General features: G+C 42.7%; 2 protein-coding genes across 2 annotated transcripts in view; one reads left to right on the top strand and one right to left on the bottom strand.

The window, feature by feature from the left end:
- The first annotated feature begins 244 nt into the window (after nt 1-244).
- OPN5 (opsin 5) lies at nt 245-26,646 on the top strand. Its single transcript, XM_064145748.1, is given in 7 exon segments — nt 245-266; nt 2,132-2,425; nt 11,538-11,657; nt 16,365-16,535; nt 19,493-19,827; nt 24,928-25,169; nt 26,470-26,646. Coding segments are annotated over 7 exon segments (1,248 nt in total). The 3' UTR covers nt 26,534-26,646.
- Nucleotides 5,674-27,431, bottom strand: part of GCFC2 (GC-rich sequence DNA-binding factor 2) — a 988,578-nt gene continuing 966,820 nt past the window's right edge. Inside the window, exon 19 of the transcript XR_010302748.1 lies at nt 5,674-5,753. The gene's annotated coding sequence lies outside the window, so the exon portion shown is untranslated. The remainder of the gene's footprint in view (nt 5,754-27,431) is intronic.

Here is a 27,431-nt window from a genome sequence, read left to right as displayed (position 1 = left end):
ATCAAGTCCAACCCTTTACCACAGAGCTCAAGGCTAGACCATGGCACCAAGTGCCATGTCCAATCTTGCCTTGAACAGTTCCAGGGACAGCGACTCCACATGAGTCCTACCAATTCTTTCTGAGGTGGCACTGGGCCCAGAGACATTTTTATTAGCTCTGCTATTTAACCCTGGGTAAATGCATCTGAATCTACAAATAATTGCAGCAATTAAATGTGGTCCATGACTGTGACTATGATATTTCATGCCTTGTGCTCTCTTGTCAAGCACATTAAAGCCATGGTCTAGTTGATTGGTTAGGGCTGGGTGCTAAGTTGGACTAGATGATCTTGGAGGTCTCTTCCAACCTGGTTGATTCTATGATTCTATGATCACTGCCACAGTAACCTTCACAGAGGAATCTGTACAGCATCTAATGGTAGTTCAGTTCTGCCATTCCTATGGCTCACACCAGATACTTCTCTTCTCACACAAGTAGCTTTTGCCTCTGTGCTACAACAGGCTTTTATTTTATAGTTGGCATCACTCTAAATACTACAACCATGTGAGTGTTGTGAGTGAACACAAACTGGAGAACAGAAAATGATCTGGATCCTCTTAATAACTTGGTGCAATTTAGATCAAGGTCTATGGCTATGATTGGGTGAAGAGGTTAATCAGTCTGACTATTTTGTTTCCCAGACTTATGCCTTAGTTCATTGTTATGTATCCAGCCTGCTGTACCATGGTTCCTAATCCAAACTTTTGGTAGCTGCTCTGCTGTCTTTGCTTGTTTTCTCCTTTATTGGAAAAACAAACAAATACACAAACAATGCAAAAGAAACAAACAAAAAGCAATAAAAGTGCTGAATTTTAAAGTCTTAGTCCTATTTGGAGCCATATTCATAGGACACATTTTGCCTTCTTCCATGCTTAGAGTGGTAGTGGTGCAGTCATGGTTTGATTCTCTTGAATGAGGTCTCATTTATAAGTATAGGTTGGTGTTATCTGCTGTGTTTCTGGACATACAGGGGTCTCTGTATGTAAGATGGAAGAGAGATAACAAAAGGGTAAAATAATGAAACATTTCCCCCCCCTTGCTTAGTCTTCCTGCAAGTTTGGACTTTTAAAGGGTAAAATTCAGAACTTCACAGATTGTTGCTGGCCCCATGGAAAGAGGCATGGAAACCTGGGAGTCAGGTGCTAAATACTTGTGTGCCACTCCTGCCACACCAAAGATTAGCAAGAATGTCTGAAAGTCCTAAACAGTTCTTGACAGGGTAGTTTCCAACACTGCAGAAATGTTTTTGTGTTATGCTAGAGTTCCTCACTTTACTTTTTCTGGGGGAGTACCTGCATAGCTATCTGCCAGATTCTAGTTTCCCCCTATCAGGATTCACTGTATTGATCACAGCACATTTGTACATGGAAATAAAACTCAACCAGCTTGCTCAGATGGGATTATTATTTAATACTCCTGCTGCTACTTCTTCTTCATAACTGCAATAACTCATTACTGTGTATAACCATAACCATGTAAAGCTATTTACATTAGAACCCACCACCTCAATAACTCTAAGGAGAATTTATGGATGTAACTTTTTACTTAACTGCAGATTTTGCAGAGCTGCCATCTGTAGACATAGCATCCCTCAGGATATGAAGAAATTGCAGGGACTGTCTTACTGATAATTCCTGGTTTCTTGGGCTTACAAGGAAAGTGCATACAGATAAGGGCAAGTGCAGAATGCATTAAACAGAATGAGCAATGAAGCTATTCAGACACAAAAAATATTTCTCTTTTTGATTTTTCTGTATTCTCAGTCTTGGGTCTTAGACTCAGTTGGAAATATGAAGCTCCTTAAGATACTCAGGGAAGGTGCTGGCTTGAATGCCCCAATATGGTGATACCCAGTTACTGCTCAGATCACAGAATCACAGAACTTTAGAGGGTGGAAGGGACCTCCAGTGAGGTCCAACCTCCCTGCCAAAGCAAGATCACCTAGGGTAGTTCACACAGGAATGCATCCAGGCAGGTTTTGAAACTCTCCTGAGAAGGAGACTCCAGAGATGGATTATGGTGATGAGTGATGTTTGAATAATGGCCTTTCTGGATAAAGCAAGTCATGAAACAAATCGTGGCAGGATGGTTGGATCCTGAAATGCCCTGGGAGGTGGTAGAACAGAAATGAAGACAGAAGGATGCATGTTGTGTATGAAATAAATTAAAAAACCTTTGCATCTTTGCATTTTTGAGGTGACAGACATGATCCATTGCAAAACCTGTTCTCTTTGCTTCTTTCAGGCATGAGTGGTATGGCATCAGATCACAACACTTCCTCCCAGGAAGAATATCTCCCCAACTATCTGCAGAAGGAAGACCCTTTTGCATCAAAGCTTTCTAGAGAACCTGACATCATAGCTGGCTTTTATTTGACAATAATTGGTAATTCGTTTTTAATTTGTCTTTGAAATACAGCTGTGTCATTGCACTCAGAAGGAAGAAGCTGCTGTGTGTTAGATGTGTCATCACATACTTCTTCATATCAGAAATTAAAACCCAGGAGGGGAAGGAAAGAACGAAGTGGAAATACAGATCCAACTGTTTGTGCCAACAGGCAATGCTGCTCCAGGTAGCCAGAAATGACTGGTAGCAGACCTTACAGCAAAAAAAAAACCATTAAGAAATGCCTGTTTAGCCTGGAGAAGAGGAGGCTCAGGGGTGATCTTATTACTGTCTACAACTACCTGAAGGGGCATTGTAGCCAGGTGGGGGGTGGCCTCTTCTCCCAGGCAACCAGCAATAGAACAAGGGGACACAGTCTCAAGTTGTGCCAGGGTAGGTATAGGCTGGATATTAGGAAGAAGTTCTTCACAGAGAGAGTGATTGGCATTGGAATGGGCTGCCCAGGGAGGTGGTGGAGACACCGTCCCTGGGGGTCTTCAAGCAAAGCCTGGCTGAGGCACTTAGTGCCATGGTCTAGTTGATTGGTTAGGGCTGGGTGCTAGGTTGGACTGGATGATCTTGGAGGTCTCTTCCAACCTTGTTGATTCTATGATTCTATTTTCCCCCCTCCTGATACATTGCCAATTTGCAGTTGAATCATTCCTAAACAGAAACTGATTTTACCCTCATGCCACATAGATTTTACAGCCTGTTCTTGAAGTTTCTCTCATGTCCCATGCTTAGATGTCCTCACTGGAATTTTGCTCATGTCCTAGCATCAGCTGTTCTCTGCTATATTGAATAATATTTTATGGCTAACACACTCCCCTCCTTCATTTATGTATTTTTTATGGAGTCTTTTATCATGTGCAAAGCAACTTTGCAAATAGAATAAATGCAATTATTTATTGGTTAGTGCACACAGATGATAGCTGGAACTGATTTCCACACTGAGCATTCAAATGCCAAGGAGATGCCATTAAACTGGAAAATATTAGTCTCTATTACTTCTAGGGATAAACCAGCCCTTCCTCTTGGGAATTTACCTGCTTTACTTCAAAGAGGTGGGCAGGGTTGTGCTCTTTTGTGTTGATAGTTTCTTCAACACTGACACTACACTTTCTGGTGTGCACTCGCTTGTGGTTTATGGCTTTTGTTCATGCAGTTTCTTATGGCTCAGCAGCTATTTCCTTGGCAAAGCTGAGGCAAGTTCACATAATTGTGCTACACCAAGCTGGACTCTGAGTGTCAGACATCTAGACACCAGGCTGAATTTAGCATACACAGCACATTCCTTGACGTTCCTTTTGCTTTTAATTAATTCTGCTGTTCTATCAGTTCTGCAAAAAATACAAAGATCTTTACATCTTCATGTTTTTCACCCACTGCTTTACATCCCCTCAGAGCAAGGGGACACAGTCTCAAGTTGTGCTGGGGGAAGTCCAGGCTGGATGTTCATAGAATCATAGAATCAAGCAGGTTGGAAGAGACCTCCAAGATCAGCCAGTCCAACCTAGCACCCAGCCCTAGCCAGTCAACTAGACCATGGCACTAAGTGCCTCATCCAGTCTTTTCTTGAAGACCTCCAGGGATGGTGCCTCCACCACCTCCCTGGGCAGCCCATTCCAATGGGAAATCACTCTCTCTGTGAAGAACTTCTTCCTAACATCCAGCCTATACCTACCCTGGCACAACTTGAGACTGTGTCCCCCTGTTCTATTGATGGTTACCTGGAAGGTTAGGAGGAAGTTGTTGGCAGAGAGAGTGATTGGCATTGGAATGGGCTGCCCAGGGAGGTGGTGGAGTCACCATCCCTGGAGGTGTTCAAGCAAAGCCTGGATGAGGCACTTAGTGCCATGGTCTGGTTGACTGGATGGGGCTGGGTGCTAGGTTGGCCTGAATGATCTTGGAGGTCTCTTCCAACCTGGTTGATTCTATGATTCCTTTTCTTTCTCACTGCCTTTTCCACAACTCACCTAAACAGTCTAAGATTTTCTGCAGTGCAGCTCTCACAAAGGTTGAATAACACTTACTTCTTGTCTGTCTTAAGCTTCTGTCTTTATCAAGAAGGAGATCAAGGTGAGCAGAGACAACAGATGAAGCTGTATCTCTGCTGTTCTTACTACTCATGCACTGGTTTGTATGTGTACTTGCCTTTCACATGTATCTGTTTTTTCTACTGTTATGCAGAGAGGTGTCTTCATTGAACTGTCCAAAACAACCTCCCCTCTGGTGTTTTATCACTCAGTTAAACAAATTTAGTTTTAATCCTCCAAAATATGTCTGACTACCTGAAATGAATCCTTCCAACATACACCCTGTGGCTCTCTGATATTGTAGATTTCTCCAGTCCCTAAGTAATATCCCTGCCAGGTGTGAAACATCTTGAAAACCACAGATAAAATCAAATTAAGACAAGGAACAGAAATAATGAATTTCCACTGTAAAACCAAAAGATAACCATGAAGAACCAAAACTATATGAGCAGTGCAAAGAGTCTGAAATTAGAGTTTCAAAAAGAGGGCTGATAATGATTTTGATATTGTATTTAGTAAGATTCCCACCTTCCTGATGCTGTGGACTGGACATCAAAACAGTCTGTGCTGGACAAGCTGCACCCAGAGGAGTGCCAGGAAAGTTCAAGTTGTAGCTTTGCTGTATACATGTGTAGCTTAGATATCATATCCTATATTTTGCCCTGGTGTACCTTAGACATCATATCCTACATTTTGCCCTGGTGTATTTCATTTGTATTTCACATTACTTGGTTGCTTACTTTACCCTTAGGGTTCTTACATACCTTAATGTAGCTCTTGTTAGAGCAAGGTATGTTTTTCACATTGGTATGTAAGCACTATATTTATGTCCCTCCTGGTCTTGCATCTGTAACATATCACTGGTATCCTCCTCAGATATTTTCATAGCTGGAGCCTGAGGAAGAGAAAGCTCTGTGAAGACTGTAATTGTGGTCTTTCAGTACTTAAGGAGGTCTATAAGAAGGATGGGGCTAGCCTTTTTAGCAAGAATCATAGAATCAACCAGGTTGGAAGAGATCTCCAAGCTCAGCCAGTCCAACCTAGCACCCAGCCCTAGCCAGTCAACTAGACCATGGCATTAAATGCCTCATCCAGGCTTTTCTTGGACACTGGAATGGGCTGCCCGGGGAGGTGGTGGAGTCGCCGTCCCTGGGGCTGTTCAAGGCAGGATTGGACGTGGCACTTGGTGCCATGGTCTAGCCTTGAGCTCTGTGGTAAAGGGTTGGACTTGATGATCTGTGAGGTCTCTTCCAACCCTGATGATACTGTGATACTGTGTGATACTGTGATACCTCCAGGGATGGTGACTCCAGCACCTCCCTAAGAAAAAAAGAAGAAAGAGAAAAAGAAAAAGGTTTTATTTGGGTTAATGCTTCTCACGTGAGTTGCACTAAAATACTGGTCTGGATTAGTGCCTTGGGGTTGCCACCTTTAGCTCATGTTATCATGCAGATGCATGCTTTATTACCCGTTCATGTTTAGATGGGTAGCAACATTTTTAGTAACCATACAACAATTTGGGCTGAAAATGACCTTTAAATGTCCTGTGTGGACACCTTAAAAGCAGAGAGAGGGACTGGCCATGCAATTATGGGAAGCCAGGAGTGGGGATTGCTGCTGGACATATTTTCATGCTTGAGGCTTAGGCACAAGTAAGATTAAAATCTATTCCAAAAAGCAGAAGGAGCTGCACAATGAATGAACGAGGCTGGAATTCCATCAGCCAACTTGGCTGAGCTTTCAGCAACCAGATGGTTGCACAATTGAAGTATCACAGTTTCAAGACTTAAAAAGATAATTTTTTTTTTTGCCTTTGAAGAAAATCAGAGGTTGTGACCAGTCTGTGGTAAGTGCTCAGGGATTGTGTGATTGTTTGTCCTGACTAACTCGTTTCCATGTGTACTTTTTCAACTGGAAAAAGTAGCCAAGCAGCACACGTGGTTGTAAGAATCCAATTCTTTTCACTTTGTCACTTCCCCTGCTAGCCTTTCCATCACTGACTGCATTGATTTACTGTGCACCTGGGTAAGGTGGCTAACTACTGAGCAGAGCCCTGCTGGCTGTCAGCCACCTTGAAAGCCCATGGCAAGTAACTATTGATTTGCAAACGGTTGTTGCACACTTTCTCAGCACATTCTGAAGTGGCTCAATTGAAAACAAAATCATGAGCTACCTCTGGTTGTTTAACAGTGGTGTCAGGTGGAAAAAAAGGAGTCTTATTTGTTCAAATTTGCACCTTTCACTGCAGGTTGTGTGTCTGAGCTTGGCCCTTCCTCTATAGATGGCACTTTTAAAATTGTCGCATCCTTGAGTCTTCATTTGTATATATGTAGTAGTGTTATGGTATCAGGGACAGCTGTGCCCTGAATTGTTTGCTCCTAGAAAAGTCTGAAGAGTTGTTTCCAACCCCAGGATCTGCTCAGTCACACAGGCTACCAGCACTTACCAGAACTGGGAGCCTGCACCAGTGAAAGTTTGTTCAAGAAAAGCCTGGATGAGGCACTTAGTGCCATGGTCTGGTTGACTGGCTAGGGCTGGGTGCTAGGTTGGACTGGATGATCTTGGAAGTCCCTTCCAACCTGGTTGATTCTATGATTCTATGAAAAATGAAGTGTTAGATGGCTTACCTAAGGGGATTATGAAGTTTCTATCACCAAGGAGCTAAAAAAGAATTCAGATAAGCAATTGCCATATGCAGGTGTAGATAAGAGTGAAATTATAGATGTGTAGATAAGAGTGAAATTATAGATAGGTAGATAAACAGATAAAATGTAGACAACAGTGAAATTATCACTAGACCCCTTCCAGATGTAGGTTTAGAAGGTCTGGGGCTCTCTGAAACATTGGTATTAGTAATGAGCTGTTGCATTAGAGGCTTCTCTGATGAAGATGTTTCTCCAGAATACCTGTCAGTTGAAACAGATCCAGGAAAACATCTGGTGCTTTTGAAAGGTATTTCACACTGGATTCTGGCATTCTAGATATCCTAAATATCACCAGAGAGCAAAGGCATTAACAGAGAAAAGGATAAAGATATAAGAAAATAGTTCTTAGCATTGACATGCATCCACTCAGCTATGAAGGAGAAAATAATTCATATGAATGCCTACATCTGTTTCTAATTCAGGTTACATTTTTGGAGCCATAAGAATAGGCTACTCTTCAACATTCTTTCACCAAGGATAAAAGTTTAATGATAAGCCAGATTCTGCCCTGTTTGCTTTCAAAAACCGATGTAGAAAGCAATACCGTTAGTATCAAAATAAGTAGTGTTTCCAATTACATGAGTGTTGCATTTGTACTGAAATATTAGAATCAAAGAATCATAGAATCATAGAATCAACCAGGTTGGAAGAGACCTCCAAGATCATCCAGTCCAACCTAGCACCCAGCCCTAACCAATCAACTAGACCATGGCACTAAGTGCCTCATCCAGGCTTTTCTTGAACACCCCCAGGGACGGTGCCTCCACCACCTCCCTGGGCAGCCCATTCCAATGCCAATCACTCTCTCTGTGAAGAACTTCTTCCTAACATCCAGCCTAGACCTACCCTGGCACAACTTGAGACTGTGTCCCCTTGTTCTGTTGCTGGTTGCCTGGGAGAAGAGGCCACTCCCCACCTGGCTACAATGTCCCTTCAGGTAGTTGTAGACAGCAATGAGGTCCCCCCTGAGCCTCCTCTTCTCCAGGCTAAACACCCCCAGCTCCCTCAACCTCTCCTCATAGGATTTGTGCTCCAGGCCCCTCACCAGCTTTGTTGCCCTTCTCTGGACATGTTCCAGCAGAAACTGAACTGTTTTACTCTCGAGTATGGTAACCTTTTGATTCTCCAGGTGTTCATATTTCTTCACAAATAGTCTGGTTTTAGCCAGTCTCTGCCTTGTGGGTATCCCCAGGCTGAGTTTCTTGGGTTTGTAAGCACACTGCATCCTTGCCGCGATATCGCTCCATTGACAATTAATTATCTATCTAACCCCTGATCTTTAATTCCTGAGATCTGGCCTCCCAGAAGACTTTGACAAAAACTATGGGAACTATACTTGGAGATGGTGGTATTGCTGGGTGGGTAGGGGACTGCTGGGGTGTTTTGGAAACATGGGATAGTGTCCATTTTCCCACCAAAGCCGTGCATAGGAAGGTATTGCAAAGAGTGACTTTGACCTGTTGCAGACAGAGAAAAATTGAGTTACCTATAACTTTATTTATAACAGCATGGAGGGTTGGATTCAGCTGCTAGCCAAGCACAAGGGAAACCACTTGCTTACAGTCCCTGCAGTGGGTCAGACAGAAGATAGGAAGAGTAAAAAGAGTGGAAGTAAAGATGGACTGGAGTTAAAGACAAGAAAATCAATTACTGCTGTGGGCAAAACAGACTCACCGTGGAGGATTTAACTTAGTATTTAATTACTGATTCAGGTAGTGAGATTTAAAGATGACAAACATTAAATACTTTGGGAAAATATCTTTCCTCCTCCTTTTCTAGGCTGAACTTTGCCCCAGCATCCTCTTCTTCATTGCTGTTGTAGGTCCCTTTTGTGAGATGATGGCAGTACAGGAGGCTGGGATCTCTGTCACTCCTGGCTCCTCACTCTTCTACATCTCCCTCCTTCTTACTTGTCTCCTTTCCTCCTGTGTGAGGCCTCCATGGGCCATAGTCCTTTTGGAGTGTTCACCTTTGGAGGTGATTCTTGCTTCCTAAAAGGGATCATAGAATCATAGACTGTTTTAGGTTAGAAGGGACATTTAAAGGTAATCTAGTCCAAACACCCTGCTGTGAGCAGGGACATCTTCAGCTATTTCAGATCACTCAGAGATCTGTCCATATCACAGAATATTAGATGTTTGAAGGAACTTAGAAAGATCATCTAGTCCAAACCCCCTGCTCAAGCAGGACCACCTAAAGTAGGGAATGTTTCTAGGGATGGATCATCTAACACCTCTCTGGGTAACCTGGGCCAGTGTTTTGTCACCCTCATTGTAACAAAATTCTCTCTTGTATCTAGTATAAATCCACTTTATAAACACTACCCTTTCTCCTAAAACAACAGGTACTGCTAAAAACTTTGTCTCCATCTTTCTCACAAACCTCCTCTAAGTATTGAAAGGGCCCAATAAGGTGCCCCAGGAGCCTTCTCTCCTCCAGGCTGAACAACTTCAGCCTTCCTTCATAGCAGAGATGCTCCAGCCCTCTGATCACTTCTGTGGCCTCCTCTGGAGCAGCTCCAACAGATTCATGTTTTGCTTGTGCTGAAGACTCCAGAGCTGGATGCAGTACTCCACATGGGGTCTTAGGGCAATTTTGTGCCTTGTCCTGTGTTTCCACTGCAAAACACTCACTCTGGGCTCAAACTCTTTCAAAAATGAGTTAGTGAAGAAACAGTTTTCTTTAAGGAAAATGGAAACTCTGCAGGTTTTGGTACCAGTGTGATAAGCATCATTAATCATCCGCAACATTGGGACCTTTGGGTGGTAATAAGGCAAAAAAAGATGTCAGCCAACACGAACAGGATTCCTCCTCACAAGCTGAATTCTACCTGGAAGTTAAAATGAGATATAATTTATATATTTTTTATTTTCTTACAATAGAAACAAATCTCTGTTGTGAAATTTAAAATGTGATATTAATATCTTCATGTTTAGAAATGCATCCCTCAGCCTCTGACCATGATATTTGATAAAATCAAGATTGGTCAGAGATTGGGCTCCTTGTGTTATAGATAGCTGAGTTTCATTCTTGTGGATAGGGCTGATCAGATTGGAGGAATGATGAGATTTCTGTCGTGGGCATTCAGTCTGTAACTGTGCAGGCTCAGGGGTTGCAGGCAATGCTCTGCTGCAGAGGGTAAAGTAGCATTTGTTGTGGGAGGGAGATGCCTGCAGCAGATGTCTCTACGAGCTGCATAATGAGGATGAGATGATTATGTTTCTGAGGAAAATTTCTAGCCTTGGGACTCCAGGTTCAGGCTGAAAATGTCAGAGAATTTCACAAGAAAGATGGGATATTGCTGGTTTTGAGGAGGTGTCTAATCTGATTGCTCCCATTTTCTTTCTTTCTTTCTTTCTTTCTTTCTTTCTTTCTTTCTTTCTTTCTTTCTTTCTTTCTTTCTTTCTTTCTTTCTTTCTTTCTTTCTTTCTTTCCTTCTTTCCTTCTTTCCTTCCTTCTTTCCTTCCTTCTTTCCTTCCTTCTTTCCTTCCTTCTTTCCTTCCTTCTTTCCTTCTTTCTTTCCTTCTTTCTTTCCTTCTTTCTTTCTTTCTTTCTTTCTTTCTTTCTTTCTTTCTTTCTTTCTTTCTTTCTTTCTTTCTTTCTTTCTTTCTTTCTTTTTTTTTCTTTCTTTCTTTCTTTCTTTCTTTCTTTCTTTCTTTCTTTCTTTCTTTCTTTCTTTCTTTCTTTCTTTCTTTCTTTCTTTCTTTCTTTCTTTCTTTCTTTCTTTCTTTCTTTCCTTCTTTCTTTCCTTCTTTCTTTCCTTCTTTCTTTCCTTCTTTCTTTCCTTCTTTCTTTCCTTCTTTCTTTCCTTCTTTCTTTCCTTCTTTCTTTCCTTCTTTCCTTCTTTCCTTCTTTCCTTCTTTCCTTCTTTCCTTCTTTCCCTCTTTCCCTCTTTCCCTCTTTCTTTCTTTCTTTCTTTCTTTCTTTCTTTCTTTCTTTCTTTCTTTCTTTCTTCCTTTCTTCCTTTCTTCCTTTCTTCCTTTCTTCCTTTCTTCCTTTCTTCCTTTCTTCCTTTCTTCCTTTCTTCCTTTCTTCTTTCCTTCCTTCCTTCCTTCCTTCCTTCCTTCCTTCCTTCCTTCCTTCCTTCCTTCCTTCCTTCCTTCCTTCCTTCCTTCCTTCCTTCCTTCCTTCCTTCCTTCCTTTCCTTCCTTTCTTTCCTTCCTTTCTTTCCTTCCTTTCTTTCCTTCCTTCCTTTCCTTCCTTCCTTTCCTTCCTTTCTTTCTTTCTTTCTTTCTTTCTTTCTTTCTTTCTTTCTTTCTTTCTTTCTTTCTTTCTTTCTTTCTTTCTTTCTTTCTTTCTTTCTTTCTTTCTTTCTTTCTTTCTTTCTTTCTTTCTTTCTTTCTTTCTTTCTTTCTTTCTTCATTATTATAGGGATTCTCTCAACTCTGGGAAATGGGTACGTTATTTTTATGTCCTCGAAGCGAAAAAAGAAGCTGAGACCTGCTGAGATAATGACTGTTAATTTAGCAGTGTGCGATCTGGGCATTTCAGGTAATTTTACTCCTTATTTTCACTCATTTTTACTATCCCAACACTCTTTCTGGCAGCAGAAAAAAACAGTTCTCTAGACATTGTGGGAGCCCCAAAAGATTTTTTTGCTACTGATGTTTCTGCACTATGATTTGCATAAAATATCAGTGAAGGTTAGTAAAGAACATTCCTGGAGAACTTGATGGGAAGAAATGAAAAGTACAGAGGAAAAAGCAGGGTTGAATTTATCAATTGTTTACTCTAGCACTGAGCAGGCCTTCAAAGACAGCTCCCATGTGTATCCTGGCACAATAACCACAACGGAGCTTGCTATTATGCTTGAAGAAAATTACATTTTCTTGCTGGAGGGTGCAACAATAGGGATAGAGGTGCCTAAAAAATACATAGTTATCCAAATAGGAGGGAAGAGAAGCATGATAGGAAGGAAGTGGAAAACACAAGGGGTCATTAGCCTATCAAAGGTACTAATTTCCTCTGTAGTAACTGCCTCTCTTATCTCTGGGTTAGGAAAATTGGCATTGGTTTCTATTTATAGAATAAGATCAACATCAGCCAATTAGAAGTATTTTAATGTCAGCCCCACAGCCTAGATTCCCTGGCATTGTAGGAGAGAGCTTTGAAAGCTCTTGCATGAAGCTGCAAAGTCAAGAACCTTTGGAGATCATTCCGTTGGCTCTTCAGTCTCAGTCACCTGTTCATGGCTACTTGCAAGTACAGGGGCAGGACTGGGCATCATTTAGAAAAGGATGTTTTGGAGGGTGGACAATCCAATGACTACAAAGACCTGATGTGACTCAGCTGACCATGAGGTGCCACCAGTGCAATATCAATGACAATATGTTCCCTTGCTCCCAAAGTCATCTATGTGTTATCTATGTGTTACATACACTGGGACCTCTGCCCTTAACCAGGTTGGAAGAGACCTCCAAGGTCAGCCAGGCCAACCTAGCACCCAGCCCTAGCCAGTCAACCAGACCATGGCACTAAGTGCCTCAGCCAGGCTTTCCTTGAACACCTCCAGGGACGGTGATTTCACCTCCTCCCTGGGCAGCCCATTCCAATGCCAATCACTCTCTCTGCCAACAACTTCCTCCTAACACCCAGCCTAGACTTCCCCCAGCACAACTTGAGACTGTGTCCCCTCCTTCTGTTGCTTGTAGTCTGGCAGAAGAGACCAACCCCACCTGGCTACAACCTCCCTTCGGATAGTTGTAGACAGCAACAAGGTCCCCCCTGAGCCTCCTCTTCTCCAGGCTAAACAACCCCAGCTCCTTTCCTGCTCTTGTCTCTGCCAAATGTTTTTGCCTTCATCAAAATGCCTAAACAGCATTGAACAACAAGAAGTAATGGCTCCCAGTTTCCCAAAATAGATGCTCATTGTGCTATTACCGCACATGACTGAGGGACTGCTCACCCCCTCAACTGCCAGTAGTTGTGATACCTATTAGTGATTTGAATTTTTTTTCTGAAAGAGATAAGAATTCATCTTCAGAAAGGTGTTATCTAAATAGCTCTGCTTTGCTACCACACAAAGAAATTCCCATGGTGTATTTTAGTATACCTGATGTGGAGACACTATTTCCATTTTGTAGCACTCAGAAGTGCTACCAAAAATGACCACCAGACCTCTTTTTTACCCATTTTATGCCTATTCCCATCTCCTTTGTGTCCTAGGTGTCTGTCTTACTTTACAAGCCTGATATCTGACTCCAAGGAGTGTTTCAGGACAACTTCTGTAGCAGTGTATTTGGAATGTAACCACGTAAACTGCGTGCCCTAACCACGCAAACTACAGCTTGCTTGGGAACTCTCCTAGCATGAGGGCTGCCAGTTAAAGTATGTCACTCACATCCCCCCTGGGCACCTTGTCTCCTAAGGGCAGCTCAATCTATCTCTGTCTTTAAGTATTGTCTCTAAAACAAGTGCAATTTTCACAGCCAGGTGTTAATGGAAGATGTTGTCTGGAGAAATAGGATGTGTTCTGTCTGCTGGACTGATTAGAGTGAAGATGGGATTTTTTTTCCCCCCCCAAATCCTCATATTTCATGCACTTGGCTCCTTGTTCAAAACTGGCTCTGATATGGCTCTGCTTGCTGCAGATTTCCACAGGGTGGCACCAGCCACTTGTCCAAAACCTCCTTAGGAATCATTTCACACTGATAACTGTGCCCCCCAGTCTTGCGCTGATGGAGAGAAAGTTGACTTTGTGCAAACCAGTTGTTGGCCTTTGGAGCTAGCAACAATCTACATGAGCAAACTGCTGACTCTCAGTACATATCCCAGACCTTGTCATGTGTCATGCTTGTCTTGAAAAATTAATCACCAGGATTTTGGTTGAAAAACTGAAGGAGATTTATTCCACTTGGTAAAAAAGCACACAATATATTGACCTGAGCACAACCTTCAGGCTCAGGAAGAGTTTTCTTTACAGGTTTTCTTTTTCTTAGGTGAGAGGAAAAGAATCCTAAAATATCTGATTTAAAAATAAATCTCATTTTGAGGGGTTTTCAATCATAATATTTTTGGCATTTTCTGCAAGATTTTGTTTTGGTAGACATGTTTTAATTTTCTAGGAAGGATGAAAAAAAGAATACTTAGTTTATATATATATATATATAATATTTTAGGTAACAGAATCATAGAATCAAGCAGGTTGGAAGAGACCTCCAAGATCATCCAGTCCAACCTAGCACCCAGCCCTAGCCAGTCAACCAGACCATGGTACCAAGTGCCTCAGCCAGACTTTTCTTGAACACCTCCAGGGATGGCGACTCCACCACCTCCCTGGGCAGCCCATTCCAATGCCAATCACTCTCTCTGACAACAACTTCCTCCTAACATCGAGCCTAGACTTCCCCTGGCACAACTTGAGGCTGTGTCCCCTTGTTCTGTTGCTGGTTGCCTGGGAGAAGAGGCCAACCCCCACCTGGCTACAATGTCCCTTCAGGTAGTTGTAGACAACAATGAGGTCCCCCCTGAGCCTCCTCTTCTCCAGGCTAAACACTCCCAGCTTCCTCAACCTCTCCTCATAAGGTTTGTGTTCCAGGCCTTTCACCATCTTCATTGCCCTTCTCTGGACACCTTCCAGCACCTCAACATCTCTCTGGAATTGAGTGGCCCAGAACTGGACACAGCACTCAAGGTGTGTCCTGACCAGTTCTGAGTACAGGGGCAGAATAACCTCCCTCATAATGTTATTCTGTTTTAAGGTGAGAATGAAATAACACATGCCCTGCTTTCACTTCTTCTCCCAGGCACCCAGTAACAGAACAAGAGGACACAGTCTCAGACTGTGCCAGGCCAGGTTTAGGTTGGATGTTAGGGAGAAGTTCTTCACAGAAAGAGTGATTTGCCAGTGCAATGGGTTGCCTGGGGAGTTAATGGAGTCACCACCCCTGGGTGTTTACGAGGAGGCTGGATGAGGCTCTTAGTGCCATGGTTTAGTTAATTAGAAGGGTTAAGTGGTAGGTTGCACTCAATGAGCCTAGAGGTCTTTTTCAACCTGGTTAAGTCTGTGATTCTGTAATGCACCACCCAGCTTTACAAAGAGAGAAATGAGCTAAAAAGGTGCCACTAGGACAGAATCTTCCAAATTGTTAGATATTTCAGTTTCTTGGAGGACATCTGTGATCAGGTGATGTGCTTTTGACTCTTACCAAGGAAGTGTGTGGTTTGCAGAGGAACTGAAACCACTTCTGCAGCTTTAGCCCATGCTGTGAACATAGTCCCATCTTTTCTAGCCTAACACTTTGCCACACTATGCATCTTACTGTCAAGCCTTGAAAGCTTTGCAGAAGTCCTCTCTAGAGGCAAATTTCTTTATCCTACGTTTCATAGAATCACAGAATGCACTGGATTGGAAGGGACCTTTAATGGTCATTTAGTCCAACCTCCCCTGCAGTTAGCAGAGACATCCAAAATTAGATCAGATTGCTCAGAGACACATCAAGTCTCACCTTGAATGTCTACACAGATGGGGCCTGCACTACCTCCCTGAGCAACCTCCTCCAGTGTTCCACCACCATCACAGTAAAGAACTTCTCCCTAATGCCCAATCTAAATCCACCCTGCTCCAGTTTAAAAACATTGCCCCTTATCCTAGTGTTAAATATCTTTGTTAATAGTCCCTCCCCAGCTTTCTTTTAGGCCTCCTTTAAGTACTGAAAGGCTTTCTATAAGGTCTCGCTGGAGTCTTCTCCAGGCTGAACAACCTTAACTTGTGTTTGAAAACACTCAACTGATCATAGGGATGCAGCCTAACTAGACCTGTACCTGTTTCCAACCCAGACTCATCTATCACTTGTGCTGTTTACAGGCTGGCAGTTGTTTGCATGTGATCTTAACATGTACTTTGAAGTTTTCATGATGGGAAGAGCCTGCAGATACCCAGTACCAGAGTGTGAGTTTACTTCTGGTTCATATGGTCTGCAATAAAGCACCTGTTTCCAGCCACTCTGCAGGCTTGCCTCATCCTACCACAGCATAGATGCCATGGGAGCTAGCTAGCTAGAGCTGTCTTAGGTGTATTCCTGTGGATGGAGGGTGTGCAATCATCACATTTGTTGTGTTCAAAGCCCTCTCTTTGTGTCACAGACCATTTTTAACTGGTACTATCTTTGGGCAAAGGGGAAGGTTTACTTTTCTGTGAAGGGATGGTTTTATCAATGATGGATTTAATGACTTTTTTTTCCCCTCCTTCTTTTGAAGTTGTAGGAAAACCTTTCAGCATCATTTCCTTCTTTTCTCACCGCTGGGTGTTTGGATGGATGGGTTGCCGCTGGTATGGATGGGCTGGTTTCTTCTTTGGCTGTGGGAGCCTTATTACCATGACAGCTGTCAGCTTGGATAGATACCTTAAAATCTGCCACTTGTCTTATGGTAAGAAGAAAACCAATGTATATTAAATGACCACAGACAATGGAATATTTAAGGTGACTTCACATATAAAAAGCATCTTGCTTATGTGAATTGAGGGACCTACAACAGATTCCATTGTGATGATATATATATATTTATTATCAATCATATAATGTTAATTTACAAGAAATGTTTGCAGCTAGGAAATATGAACAAGTTGCTTTATCCAGTAGCTGAGTGCACTATCAATTAATAGAAATGTGATCAAGTTGGTTTATCCAATAGCTGAGTGCACTATCAATTAAAAGAAATGTGAACAAGTTGGTTTATCCAATAGCTGAGTGCACTATCAATTAATAGAAATGTGAACAAGTTGGTTTATCCAGTAGCTGAGTGCACTATCAATTAATAGAAATGTGATCAAGTTGGTTTATCCAATAGCTGAGTGCACTATCAATTAAAAGAAATGTGAACAAGTTGGTTTATCCAATAGCTGAGTGCACTATCAATTAATAGAAATGTGAACAAGTTGGTTTATCCAGTAGCTGAGTGCACTATCAATTAATAGAAATGTGAACAAGTTGCTTTATCCAGTAGCTGAGTGCACTATCAATTAATAGAAATGTGATCAAGTTGGTTTATCCAATAGCTGAGTGCACTATCAATTAATAGGAATGCGAACAAGTTGGTTTATCCAATAGCTGAGTGCACTACCAATTAATAGGAATGTGAACAAGTTGGTTTATCCAATAGCTGAGTGCACTATCAATTAATAGAAATGTGAACAAGTTGGTTTATCCAATAGCTGAGTGCACTATCAATTAATAGAAATGTGAACAAGTTGGTTTATCCAATAGCTGAGTGCACTATCAATTAATAGAAATGTGAACAAGTTGGTTTATCCAATAGCTGAGTGCACTATCAATTAATAGAAATGTGAACAAGTTGGTTTATCCAATAGCTGAGTGCACTATCAATTAATAGGAATGTGAACAAGTTGGTTTATCCAATAGCTGAGTGCACTATCAATTAATAGGAATGTGAACAAGTTGGTTTATCCAATAGCTGAGTGCACTATCAATTAAAAGCTGTAACACTGTCATAGAATCATAGAATCAACCAGGTTGGATCATGGGATCGTAGGATGTTAGGGGTTGGAAGGGACCCAAGGAGATCATTGGGTCCAACCTCCCTGCCAGAGCAGGACAATCCTATCTAACACAGATCACACAGGAACACATCCAGACAGGCCTGGAAAGGCTCCAGAGAAGGAGACTCCACAACATCCCTGGAGAGCTCTGTGACCCTCACAGTAAAGAATTTCCCTCTTGTGTTGTGGCAGAACCTCTTTTACTGCAACGTACACCCATTGCTCCTTGTCCTATCCCAGGGAGCAGTGAGCAGAGCTTACCCCTCCTCCTGGCAGCCCTCAGATACTTATAAACATTTATCAAATCTCCTCTAAGTCTCCTTTTCTCCAGACTAAGCAGCCCCAGGTCCCTCAGCCTCTCTTCATCAGCCATGCCCTCCTGTCCCCTCAGCATCCTCGTAGCCCTCCACTGGACCCTCTCCAGCAGATCCCTGTCCCTCTGAAACTGGGGAGCCCAAAACTGAACACAGTATTCAAGATGAGGTCTCAGCAGGGCAGAGTAGAGGGGGAGTAGAATCTGCCTTGATCTGCTAGACACACTCGTCCTAATGTACCCCAGGATGCCATTGGCCTTCTTGGCCACAAGGGCACATTGCTGTGCCATGGTTATTATCCACCAGCACCCCCAGGTCCCTCTCCACAGGGCTGCTTTCCAGCAGATCACCTCCCAGCCTGTACTGGTGCAGTTTGTTATCGCTTCCCAGATGCAGGACTCTGCATTTGTCCTTGTTGAACTTCATCTGGTTGCTCTGTGCCCAGCTCTCCAGTCTGTCCAGGTCTTGCAGGATGGCCTCACAGCCTTCAGCTGTTATCAGCCAAGCCTCTCAGCCTGGTGTCATCAAAGGAAGAGACCTCCAAGATCATCCAGTCCAACCTATCACCCAGCCCTATCCAACCAAGCAGAACATGTCACTAAGTGCCCCGCCCAGTCTTTTGTTGAAGACCTCAAGGGACAGTGACTCCACCACCTCCCTACTTTTTCCTTAAATGAGAGTGCAGGGAAGGTTGTCTTTCCTGAGTTTGGAAGACATCATTCCCATTTAGCAGCAGTTTTTTTTTTTTTAAGATAAAAGTTGTATCAAAGCTCTGAACCAAATCACAGCAATTTTTCATGGACATGGAACAGGCTGCCCAGGGAAGTGGTGGAGTGTGTTAGAAATTAACAATAGGTTATGAATGATGAGTATTAGAGTCAAGCAGGTTGGAAGAGACCTCCAAGATCATCCAGGCCAACCTAGCACCCAGCCCTATCCAGTCAACTAGACCATGGCACTAAGTGCCTCAGTCAGGCTTTTCTTGAACACCTCCAGGGACAGTGACTCCACCACCTCCCTGGGCAGCCCATTCCAATGCCAATCACTCTCTCTGACAACAACTTCCTCCTAACATCCAGCCTAGACTTCCCCTGGCACAACTTGAGACTGTGTCCCCTTGTTCTGTTGCTGATTGCCTGGCAGAAGAGACCAACCCCCACCTGGCTACAGCCTCCCTTCAGGTAGTTGTAGACAGCAATGAGGTCTGCCCTGAGCCTCCTCTTCTCCAGGCTGCACACCCCCAGCTCCCTCAGCCTCTCCTCATAGGGTTTGTGTTCCAGGCCTTTCACCAGCCTTGTCACCCTTCTCTGGACACCTTCCAGCACCTCAACATCTCTCTGGAATTGAGGGGTGTTTTTAAGGTGTTTTAGAACCCAAGTGATTCCATAGTTTTATCATTCTACAGCGTTGTGGTCAAATGGCCAAGCAAACTCCTACTACATGTGTGTAATGACATGTTCAATTGTGCAAGAGAAATACAGACCTGATCTTGTAACTCTTGCATTATCTTCCAGGTAACTGGCTTAAGAGACATCATGCATTTATCTGTCTGGCAATAATCTGGGCCTATGCTACATTCTGGGCTACAGTGCCTTTTGCTGGTGTGGGAAGTTATGCTCCTGAGCCTTTTGGGACCTCCTGCACTCTGGACTGGTGGCTGGCACAGGCTTCGGTGGCTGGACAGGTTTTTGTTCTGAGCATTCTTTTCTTTTGCCTCCTGTTCCCAACTGCTGTGATTGTGTTTTCCTATGTCAAAATCATTATGAAGGTCAAATCATCCACCAAAGAAGTTGCTCACTACGACACCAGGATTCAGAACAGCCACATACTTGAAATGAAGCTGACCAAGGTATGTAGCAAGATTTGCTCTGATGGATCATAAAAGTGGCCTTGGAGAACCTCACTCAGGTACTCTCCTCTGCTGAGAAGCAGTACGGTGCTCTGAACATGGTTCTTCTAGCTTTCTCTTCCATTACTGTGATGATAGGAACACATGGGAGTTGAAACATAATTTTGTGATTAGAGTACTTTGAGTCTCTGAGATCATGATTTGTTCTGAAACTCTCCCCTCTACTCTGCCACAGCTTTCCTGCGTGACCTTACACGAGTCATCAGCTGTGGCCCTGTTCCCCATCATAAAGCTCAGAAACAGTTGCAAAGAACTATTTTAAGATGTTTGAGATGCACAAGAATGATCACAGAAAAACAGATGAAAAGCAGATTATTGTAGCAGGGAAATAAAACTTTCAGGCAGTTGGTGCTCCTCTGTTGATGAAGATACAAACCAAAATCACTCCTGTGATATTGCAATTGGTTTTATGCAAACAATTTATCATTTAAGGTCAGCCATGTGCTGCTGATAAAAATGAACTCAAGTGATAAAATTAATTTTCCATCTCAAACAATATCCTGTTTTCCTTTCCTGATTGAATCTAATTATTATTTGGCAATGGTGACAGCCATGATCCTTGTTGGTACCCGTTATTGTGCCAGGAGTTGTCTCAAAATACACATTTGTACAGAAAAAAAGCAGATTCCTTAGTTGTGGGAAACTCACCAGCCTTCCTAAGCCATGTGAAGAGGGAGACAAGCAGCATCCTTTGCGTGGGTGAATGAGTGTTTATCAATTTGTGGAGCTGAACTGAAAGTTAAAAAATATTCAGCAACAGGTGGCATTGTGTCTAAACGTGGTGGAGACCTCAGCTGGCTATGCCTGTGGCCAGTGCTGTCAGTACAGCTGGCTGATGGTTTGGGTGTTACCCCCCCCCCCCCCCCACACACACACTTTGGAAATCACCCAGACTAGACTCAGCTGGCTCTGGAAATTTGAATGGAGCTTATTATTTACAGCTTAGCTCAACATACAAGCAGAGCTGGTGTTGTTTAGCCTGGAGAAGAGGAGGCTCAGGGGGGACCTCATTGCTGTCTACAACTACCTGAAGGGAGGTTGTAGCCAGGTGGGGGTTAGCCTCTTCTTCCAGGCAAGCAGCAACAGAAGAAGGGGACACAGTCTCAAGTTGTGCTGGGGAAAGTCTAGGCTGGATGTTAGAAGGAAGTTGTTGTCAGAGAGAGTGATTGGCATTGGAATGGGCTGCCCAGGGAGGTGGTGGAGTTGCCATCCCTGGAGGTGTTCAGGAAAAGCCTGGCTGAGGCACTTAGTGCCATGGTCTGGTTGACTGGCTAGGGCTGGGTGCTAGGTTGGCCTGGATGATCTTGGAGGTCTCTTCCAACCTGGCTGATTCTATGATTCTATGTACAGAAATATACAAAGTAAAAGGTAATACAGAAGCACAACAGCCCTCCCAGAAACCTGAGTCCCCAGCAGGGGCTCCCAACTGCCCTTCCACCTTCCCCTTACCCCTCAACCTCACCCCAGTCCCAAGGAAGAATGGAGGTTTGGCCAGAGGGTTAGGAAGCAAAGTGCATTAATCAGAAAAACGGCAGAGAGGTTAGAGAGAGAGATGCAGCTCAGAGATCCTCAGCAGAAGTGCCTTATCTATGTTTTGATTCTTGTTCTTATACATCTCAGCAAGCCTATGAGTGAAGTAGATATCATTATAGTTTCCTTTCCACAGCCTGTAATCTAGTTCTTCTCACCAAAACATTGTAGCCAGCTTCAAATTAGCACACTGGCAAAACTGGGCTTGCCTTCAAAATGGGTCATTTTAGCCCAGGGCTGTTCTGCAGTTCATTCAGGTCCCTTCTTTGGAAGAATAAGGGGGAAATCTGCTTCAGGCTTGCAGGTTTATTTTTGCCATATTGTAAGGATCATGTAAAACTTTAATGTGAGTTGACACACTAGTAATTTTCTGTCTCAAATCTACAATAGAGAACATATTGCTGGGGTATATATATATAAACAAGGAAAATAAGTCTCCATCATAACCCAGTTAAATTAATAGCACAATGAATTTCCCCTGAAAATAGAATTACCATAAATATGTCTAAACAAAGGCTCTGCAAAAGATTTTGCAGCAGCCAGAAAATTCATGCTTCACAGGGAGAGTGATTTGCCATTGGAATGGGCTGCCCAGGGAGGTGGTGGAGTCACCGTCCCTGGAGGCGTTCAAGAAAAGCCTGGATGGGGCACTCGGTGCCATGGTCTAGTTGACTGTCTAGGGCTGGGTGCTAGGTTGGCCTGGATGATCTTGGAGGTCTCTTCCAACCTGGTTGATTCTGTGATGATTTTTTGCTACAATCTTTCCTCATTTCAAATGAATGCACATGTAGTACTACCAATTTGGATGCAGAATAATAGTCTGTCAATGGCAGCAGCATAATGGCCTTTGTTCTTCATTGTATGCCATTTGAAACTGTATCAGGCTATGACTCAGTGCAGACAGGCTGGTTCAGGTAAAGTATAAAAAAATACAGATTTTGTCCCCAAACAATTTTTGTTTAATATTTTTACTATATATTCCTATGGCCACATTTCTCCCTGTTACAACGAAGAGTGCTGCAATATTAGAACGTGTTGCCTGGGGATGTGCTTGAGGCTCCGTCCCTGCAGACATTCAGAATCAGACTTGATGTGGCCCTGGCAGTTGGAGGTGTCCTTGCTCAGTGCAGGGTAGTTGGACAATCTGACATTTGAGGATCCCTTCCAACCCAATGAAATCTGTGAATTTACTGGGAATGTAACCTCAATGTTTGGTAGAAACTTGTGTTTTTAAACATCTGCAGATTCTAATAGAGTTCAAAATCCATTCTGTGGGTTAGGAGAAAAAAAAAATAAACCCAGACACTGTACTAACATTTCCACTGTCAATTAGATTCCAAATAGTTTTAATTCTGGCTTATCCAGCAGCAGAACAAGAGGACACAGTCTCAAGTTGTGCCAGAGGAAGTCTAGGCTGGATGTTAGGAGGAAGTTGTTGTCAGAGAGAGTGATTGGCATTGGAATGGGCTGCCCAGGGAGGTGGTGGAGTCACCGTCCCTGGAGGTGTTCAAGAAAAGCCTGGCTGAGGCATTTAGTGCCATGGTCTAGTTGACTGGCCAGGGCTGGGTGCTAGGTTGGACTGGATGATCTTGGAGGTCTCTTCCAACCTGCTTGACTCTATGATTCTGTGATTCTATGAAGTACAACCAGTCTGCTGGAGTAGCCATTCCCAGAGACTTGGTAGTTCATGCTTTATTGAATGAATGTATGCTCATTTTTTTTCAGTATTTGTCTTGAAAGAAATTCAAATGGTCGACATAGAAGATAGGTCACATACCCCTCCTGGGTGCAGGCAGAAGGCAGACCTCATGTATCAAAGCTCTTCTCCATCCTTGTATTACCGGTGTACAGCCTTATCGCAGATTATCTGTCCCACCAGGTTCTGACACCTTCCTGTGGGGTATCATCACAACCTAGAAGAGAGGAAAAAGCCCTGAGTTAGATCAGGATGTTGCAAACTCTTATTTTCTATTTCTAATTTCCTTTGCTTCTGCCTCGTTTATTGGTACTGCCTCTGTAGTATGTGTAGGATTATATTCTCATGAACAAACAGAGATATGCAGAATTCCCTACTCCTACACACCATCAGGACCTAATTCTGTTCTTGAAAATTCTTTAAAGACTTTGCTTTAATGACCTTTGGAATCTCATTTTAAAAGTCCAAGAATCTAGAGGGCTTGTGCTTCATAATGTTTTTTGGTTTGATTTTTACAGTGCATCATTGTTTACTCTGCAGTGGAAAAGGGATTGAGATTTTCTGACTAGCTGAGAAATATTTGCTTGGAAGAGTCTATAGAAGTAGGAAGAGGCTATAGAAATTAAAAGGTTCCTCAAATAAGTAAGAAAAAGGGAAAAAAAAAACCAAAAAACAACCCCCAAAAAACCCCAAACACCAAACCCAGAACATCAAAACCCAAGAGAAACCCTGTAGCAAATGTTTCCAGTTCAACTTGAGTTCCATTTAAGTATCTTGCTAAGATTTAAGAAGATGCATATCACTTAAAAATATGTCTATTTCTAAACATAAGAGTTTGTGTGTTTTGAAGGGACTCCCTCAATGTGATGTAAAAGAATTATTATTTTCTGAGAGCTCATTTATTTTCCTCATGTTTAGCCAGACCATACAGTATGGTTAAAGGTCTGGTAGAACACTCACTATCATGGAATCACAGAATCATAGAATCAAGCAGGTTGGAAGAGACCTCCAAGATCATCCAGGCCAACCTAGCACCCAGCCCTAGCCAGTCAACTAGACCATGGCACTAAGTGCCTCAGCCAGGCTTTTCTTGAACACCTCCAGGGATGGTGACTCCACCACCTCCCTGGGCAGCCCATTCTAATTGTGTTTTCAACTGAAAGCAGAACAAGCACTAGAGACAGGTGAGAAAAATTCACAGCAGGTTTGTTCATATATATTGAAAGCAAGTTAGCATTTTTCTTTTTCATTCTAGGGCATGTTCCCTTGAATTCCTAGCTCTGTGCTGTGCTGTCTGTATTACACAGGCTCACAGGATATCATAGAATCAACCAGGCTGGATCATAGGATCACAGGATGTTAGGGGTTGGAAGGGACCCAAAGAGATCATTGATTCCAACACCCCTGCCAGAGCAGGACAATCCTATCTAACACAGATCACAGAGGAACACATCCAGACAGGCCTGGAAAGGCTCCAGAGAAGGAGACTGCACAACCTCTCTGGGCAGCCTGTGCCAGTGCTCTGGGACCCTTACAGTAAAGAAGTTCCCCCTTGGGTTGAGGTGGAACCTCTTTTGCTGCAACTTACATTGCTGCTTGTCCTATCCCAGGCAGCAGTGAGCAGAGCCTGTTCCCCCATTCCTGGCAGCCCTCAGATACTTATAAACATTTATCAAATCCCCTCTCAGTCTTCTCTTCTCCAGACTAAAAAGCCCCCGGTCCCTCAGCCTCTCCTCATAAGCCCTCCTATCCCCTCATCATTCTCACAGCCCTCAGCTCTGCCAGATTAACTTTCTCTCTTTTCCTCTCACAAGGTGGCAATGTTGATCTGTGCAGGGTTCCTTATTGCCTGGATCCCTTATGCTGTGGTCTCTGTGTGGTCGGCCTTTGGACAGCCGGATTCTGTTCCCATTCAATTTTCAGTGGTACCAACTTTGCTTGCAAAATCAGCAGCCATGTACAACCCAATTATTTATCAGGTAATTGATTGCAAGTTTGCCTGTTGCCGGTCAGGAGGATTGAAGACATTGCAGAAGAGCTCTATGAAGAAATCAAGGTAATTTCTCCTTTGAGAAGTAGGATGTCTTTAAGTACACATTGTTCCAAAAAGTGCTAAACTAAGATCTACGGAGGCACAGCTTTTTGAATCCTAGTTCTTGTTTTTACCATGAGCTACTTTTCATGGGGCATTTGTAAAGTAACTCTATGTGTGGAAAGAGCATGAAGGAGGTGGTTCTTAATTTTAGATTCAGCTGCAACTCTGTTGATACTTGTAGAAATAGTTTTTTGGGGGGTTTTGGTGGTTTAGGTTTTTTTTTTTAAGTGGATTTTGGATTAGTCCTGTCCTCCTCTTTCTTTTATTTCACATCATCATATGGATGATGATGACCTTCATTGTCAATGAAGTAAATGAGGAAGAATTGTCTTAATTCCTTACATAATAACCTGTTAATACTATGCCTTTCAGCCACAGACTTATCAGAGAGAGACAATAATTCACTAATCACCCTGTAGGTACCACTAATACAAAAGAAACAACCACAAAAAATCAAACCAAACCAAAACCAACCAAATCCTAATAAAGTCTTCTGAAGTCTTATTTTATTTACAGCTTTCTGGCAAAATCTGTGCTGACCACCAGTGTTCTTTTCTGGAAACACTAATTGTGCACTTGGTGGGAAAACTCCATTAGTTCTGCCATATGCCAGACAGGTATCAAACTTCTGTGGCTGCACAAGAATTAGATGATGACGGATGTTAAGCTGACACTGCAGACAGATGCAAATGCCACAAACGCTATTGTGACTGTGAATCCATAGAATTCCAGTAGAACAATTTGCTTCCAACACCTGGAATGTAGGCACCTCTGTATGTATTTATTAGAGGCATACAGGCTAGTTCCATCATTGTATTATTTCCTTACCTATTCCAGCACTTTTTGATGCGTTGTTCAGAGGGTGAGTCGATATCTTGAGCTGCCACAGCTTCCCTTAGCAGATTACTCCATAATCTTACACTCAGGTTTATTTTATCTGCAAAAACATACAGTTTATATAGGTTGCAAATACTTAAGGTACTGAATTTATTGTTTACTAAAAGCCCTTCTGTACTTTTTGGCAAATGGGAGAAAAATCCAAAGTAGCTTTCAGTGAATCTTTGGTATCTAGATTCGTATTTAACATCCATGTTGTCATTCTGAAGGAGAAAAAAGGTTTCACTCAGTCCCCTACACTGAATGCAAGCTCAAGGACTGTGCAGTGAACAAAATGATCTGGAAATATAACCTTCCAGAATCAAGAACTTAATTGTCAGCTTGGTAAGAAGAGAATGATTGTTGTGCTTTCTCCTTGCTGTAGGATGTATAGCATATCTGCACACAGAGACTCAACAGCGATGGATGAAACCCAGCTGGAAGCATGAAGGCTCATTGCACACACAGCAAATGAAAACCTGATCACCTATAGCCATACTTTCTCAAGTTCTTCTTTCTGTAAATTAATTAAAACATGATGCCTGTATTATTTTACTCCCAAGTCCTCTGTACAGTGCACTTCATACCACTAACTGAAAGAAGTGATAGTTTGGATGATGTTTCCTCATAGAAAGGGAAGTATTCACAAAGCCCAATTCTAGTTTGGCAAAGCTGATCTCCCTGGATGCCTACTACAGGCACTAGAGAACTGAAGCATGAGAGAAAGGACAAATATGAGTCAGAGATTCACTTATCAGGACTCTTGAAGCAGTCGCTGGAGAAACTGTAGCCCACTGCTTATTTGTCATGAATATCACTGTAATGCATGGGACTAGAAACTCACATGGATACTTGGATTTCAGTCCTTCAATATTCAGATGTATTTTGGGTTTGGTCAAAGCAAGATCAGAAGGCCATGCAGATGGTCAGTGTTTGTGAGTGAGTGGGGAAAAGTCTCTTGCTCAAATACTAGTTTCATTTAAACAATTTGGAATCATGAATGAGTTTGTAATACAAAAAGAAGAAGAATCTGAAGGAAATCAGCCCCCAAGAAGCCAAAGCAATCAAAATAACAGTTTGCACATCATTTTAGTATTGTCTGGTCAAAAATTGTTCACATTGGGTATTAGGGAAAAAAAATATTCACACAGAAGTTTATCAAACATTGGAATGAACTGCCCAGGGAGGTGGTGGAGTTACCATCCCTGGAGATATTTAATAGACTTGTGAACATGGCACTTAGAGACATGATTTTGTGGTAGCTGCTTAGCAGTAGTGGTGGGATTGCAAGTTCTAGCCAAATGGTTTGACTTAATGAGACCTCAAGAGTTCTGTGGTTCAATGGTA

Source organism: Pogoniulus pusillus, chromosome 7, assembly GCF_015220805.1.
Source record: "Pogoniulus pusillus isolate bPogPus1 chromosome 7, bPogPus1.pri, whole genome shotgun sequence".
NCBI lineage: Eukaryota > Metazoa > Chordata > Aves > Piciformes > Lybiidae > Pogoniulus > Pogoniulus pusillus.
This window is presented reverse-complemented; position numbering and strand designations above follow the sequence as displayed.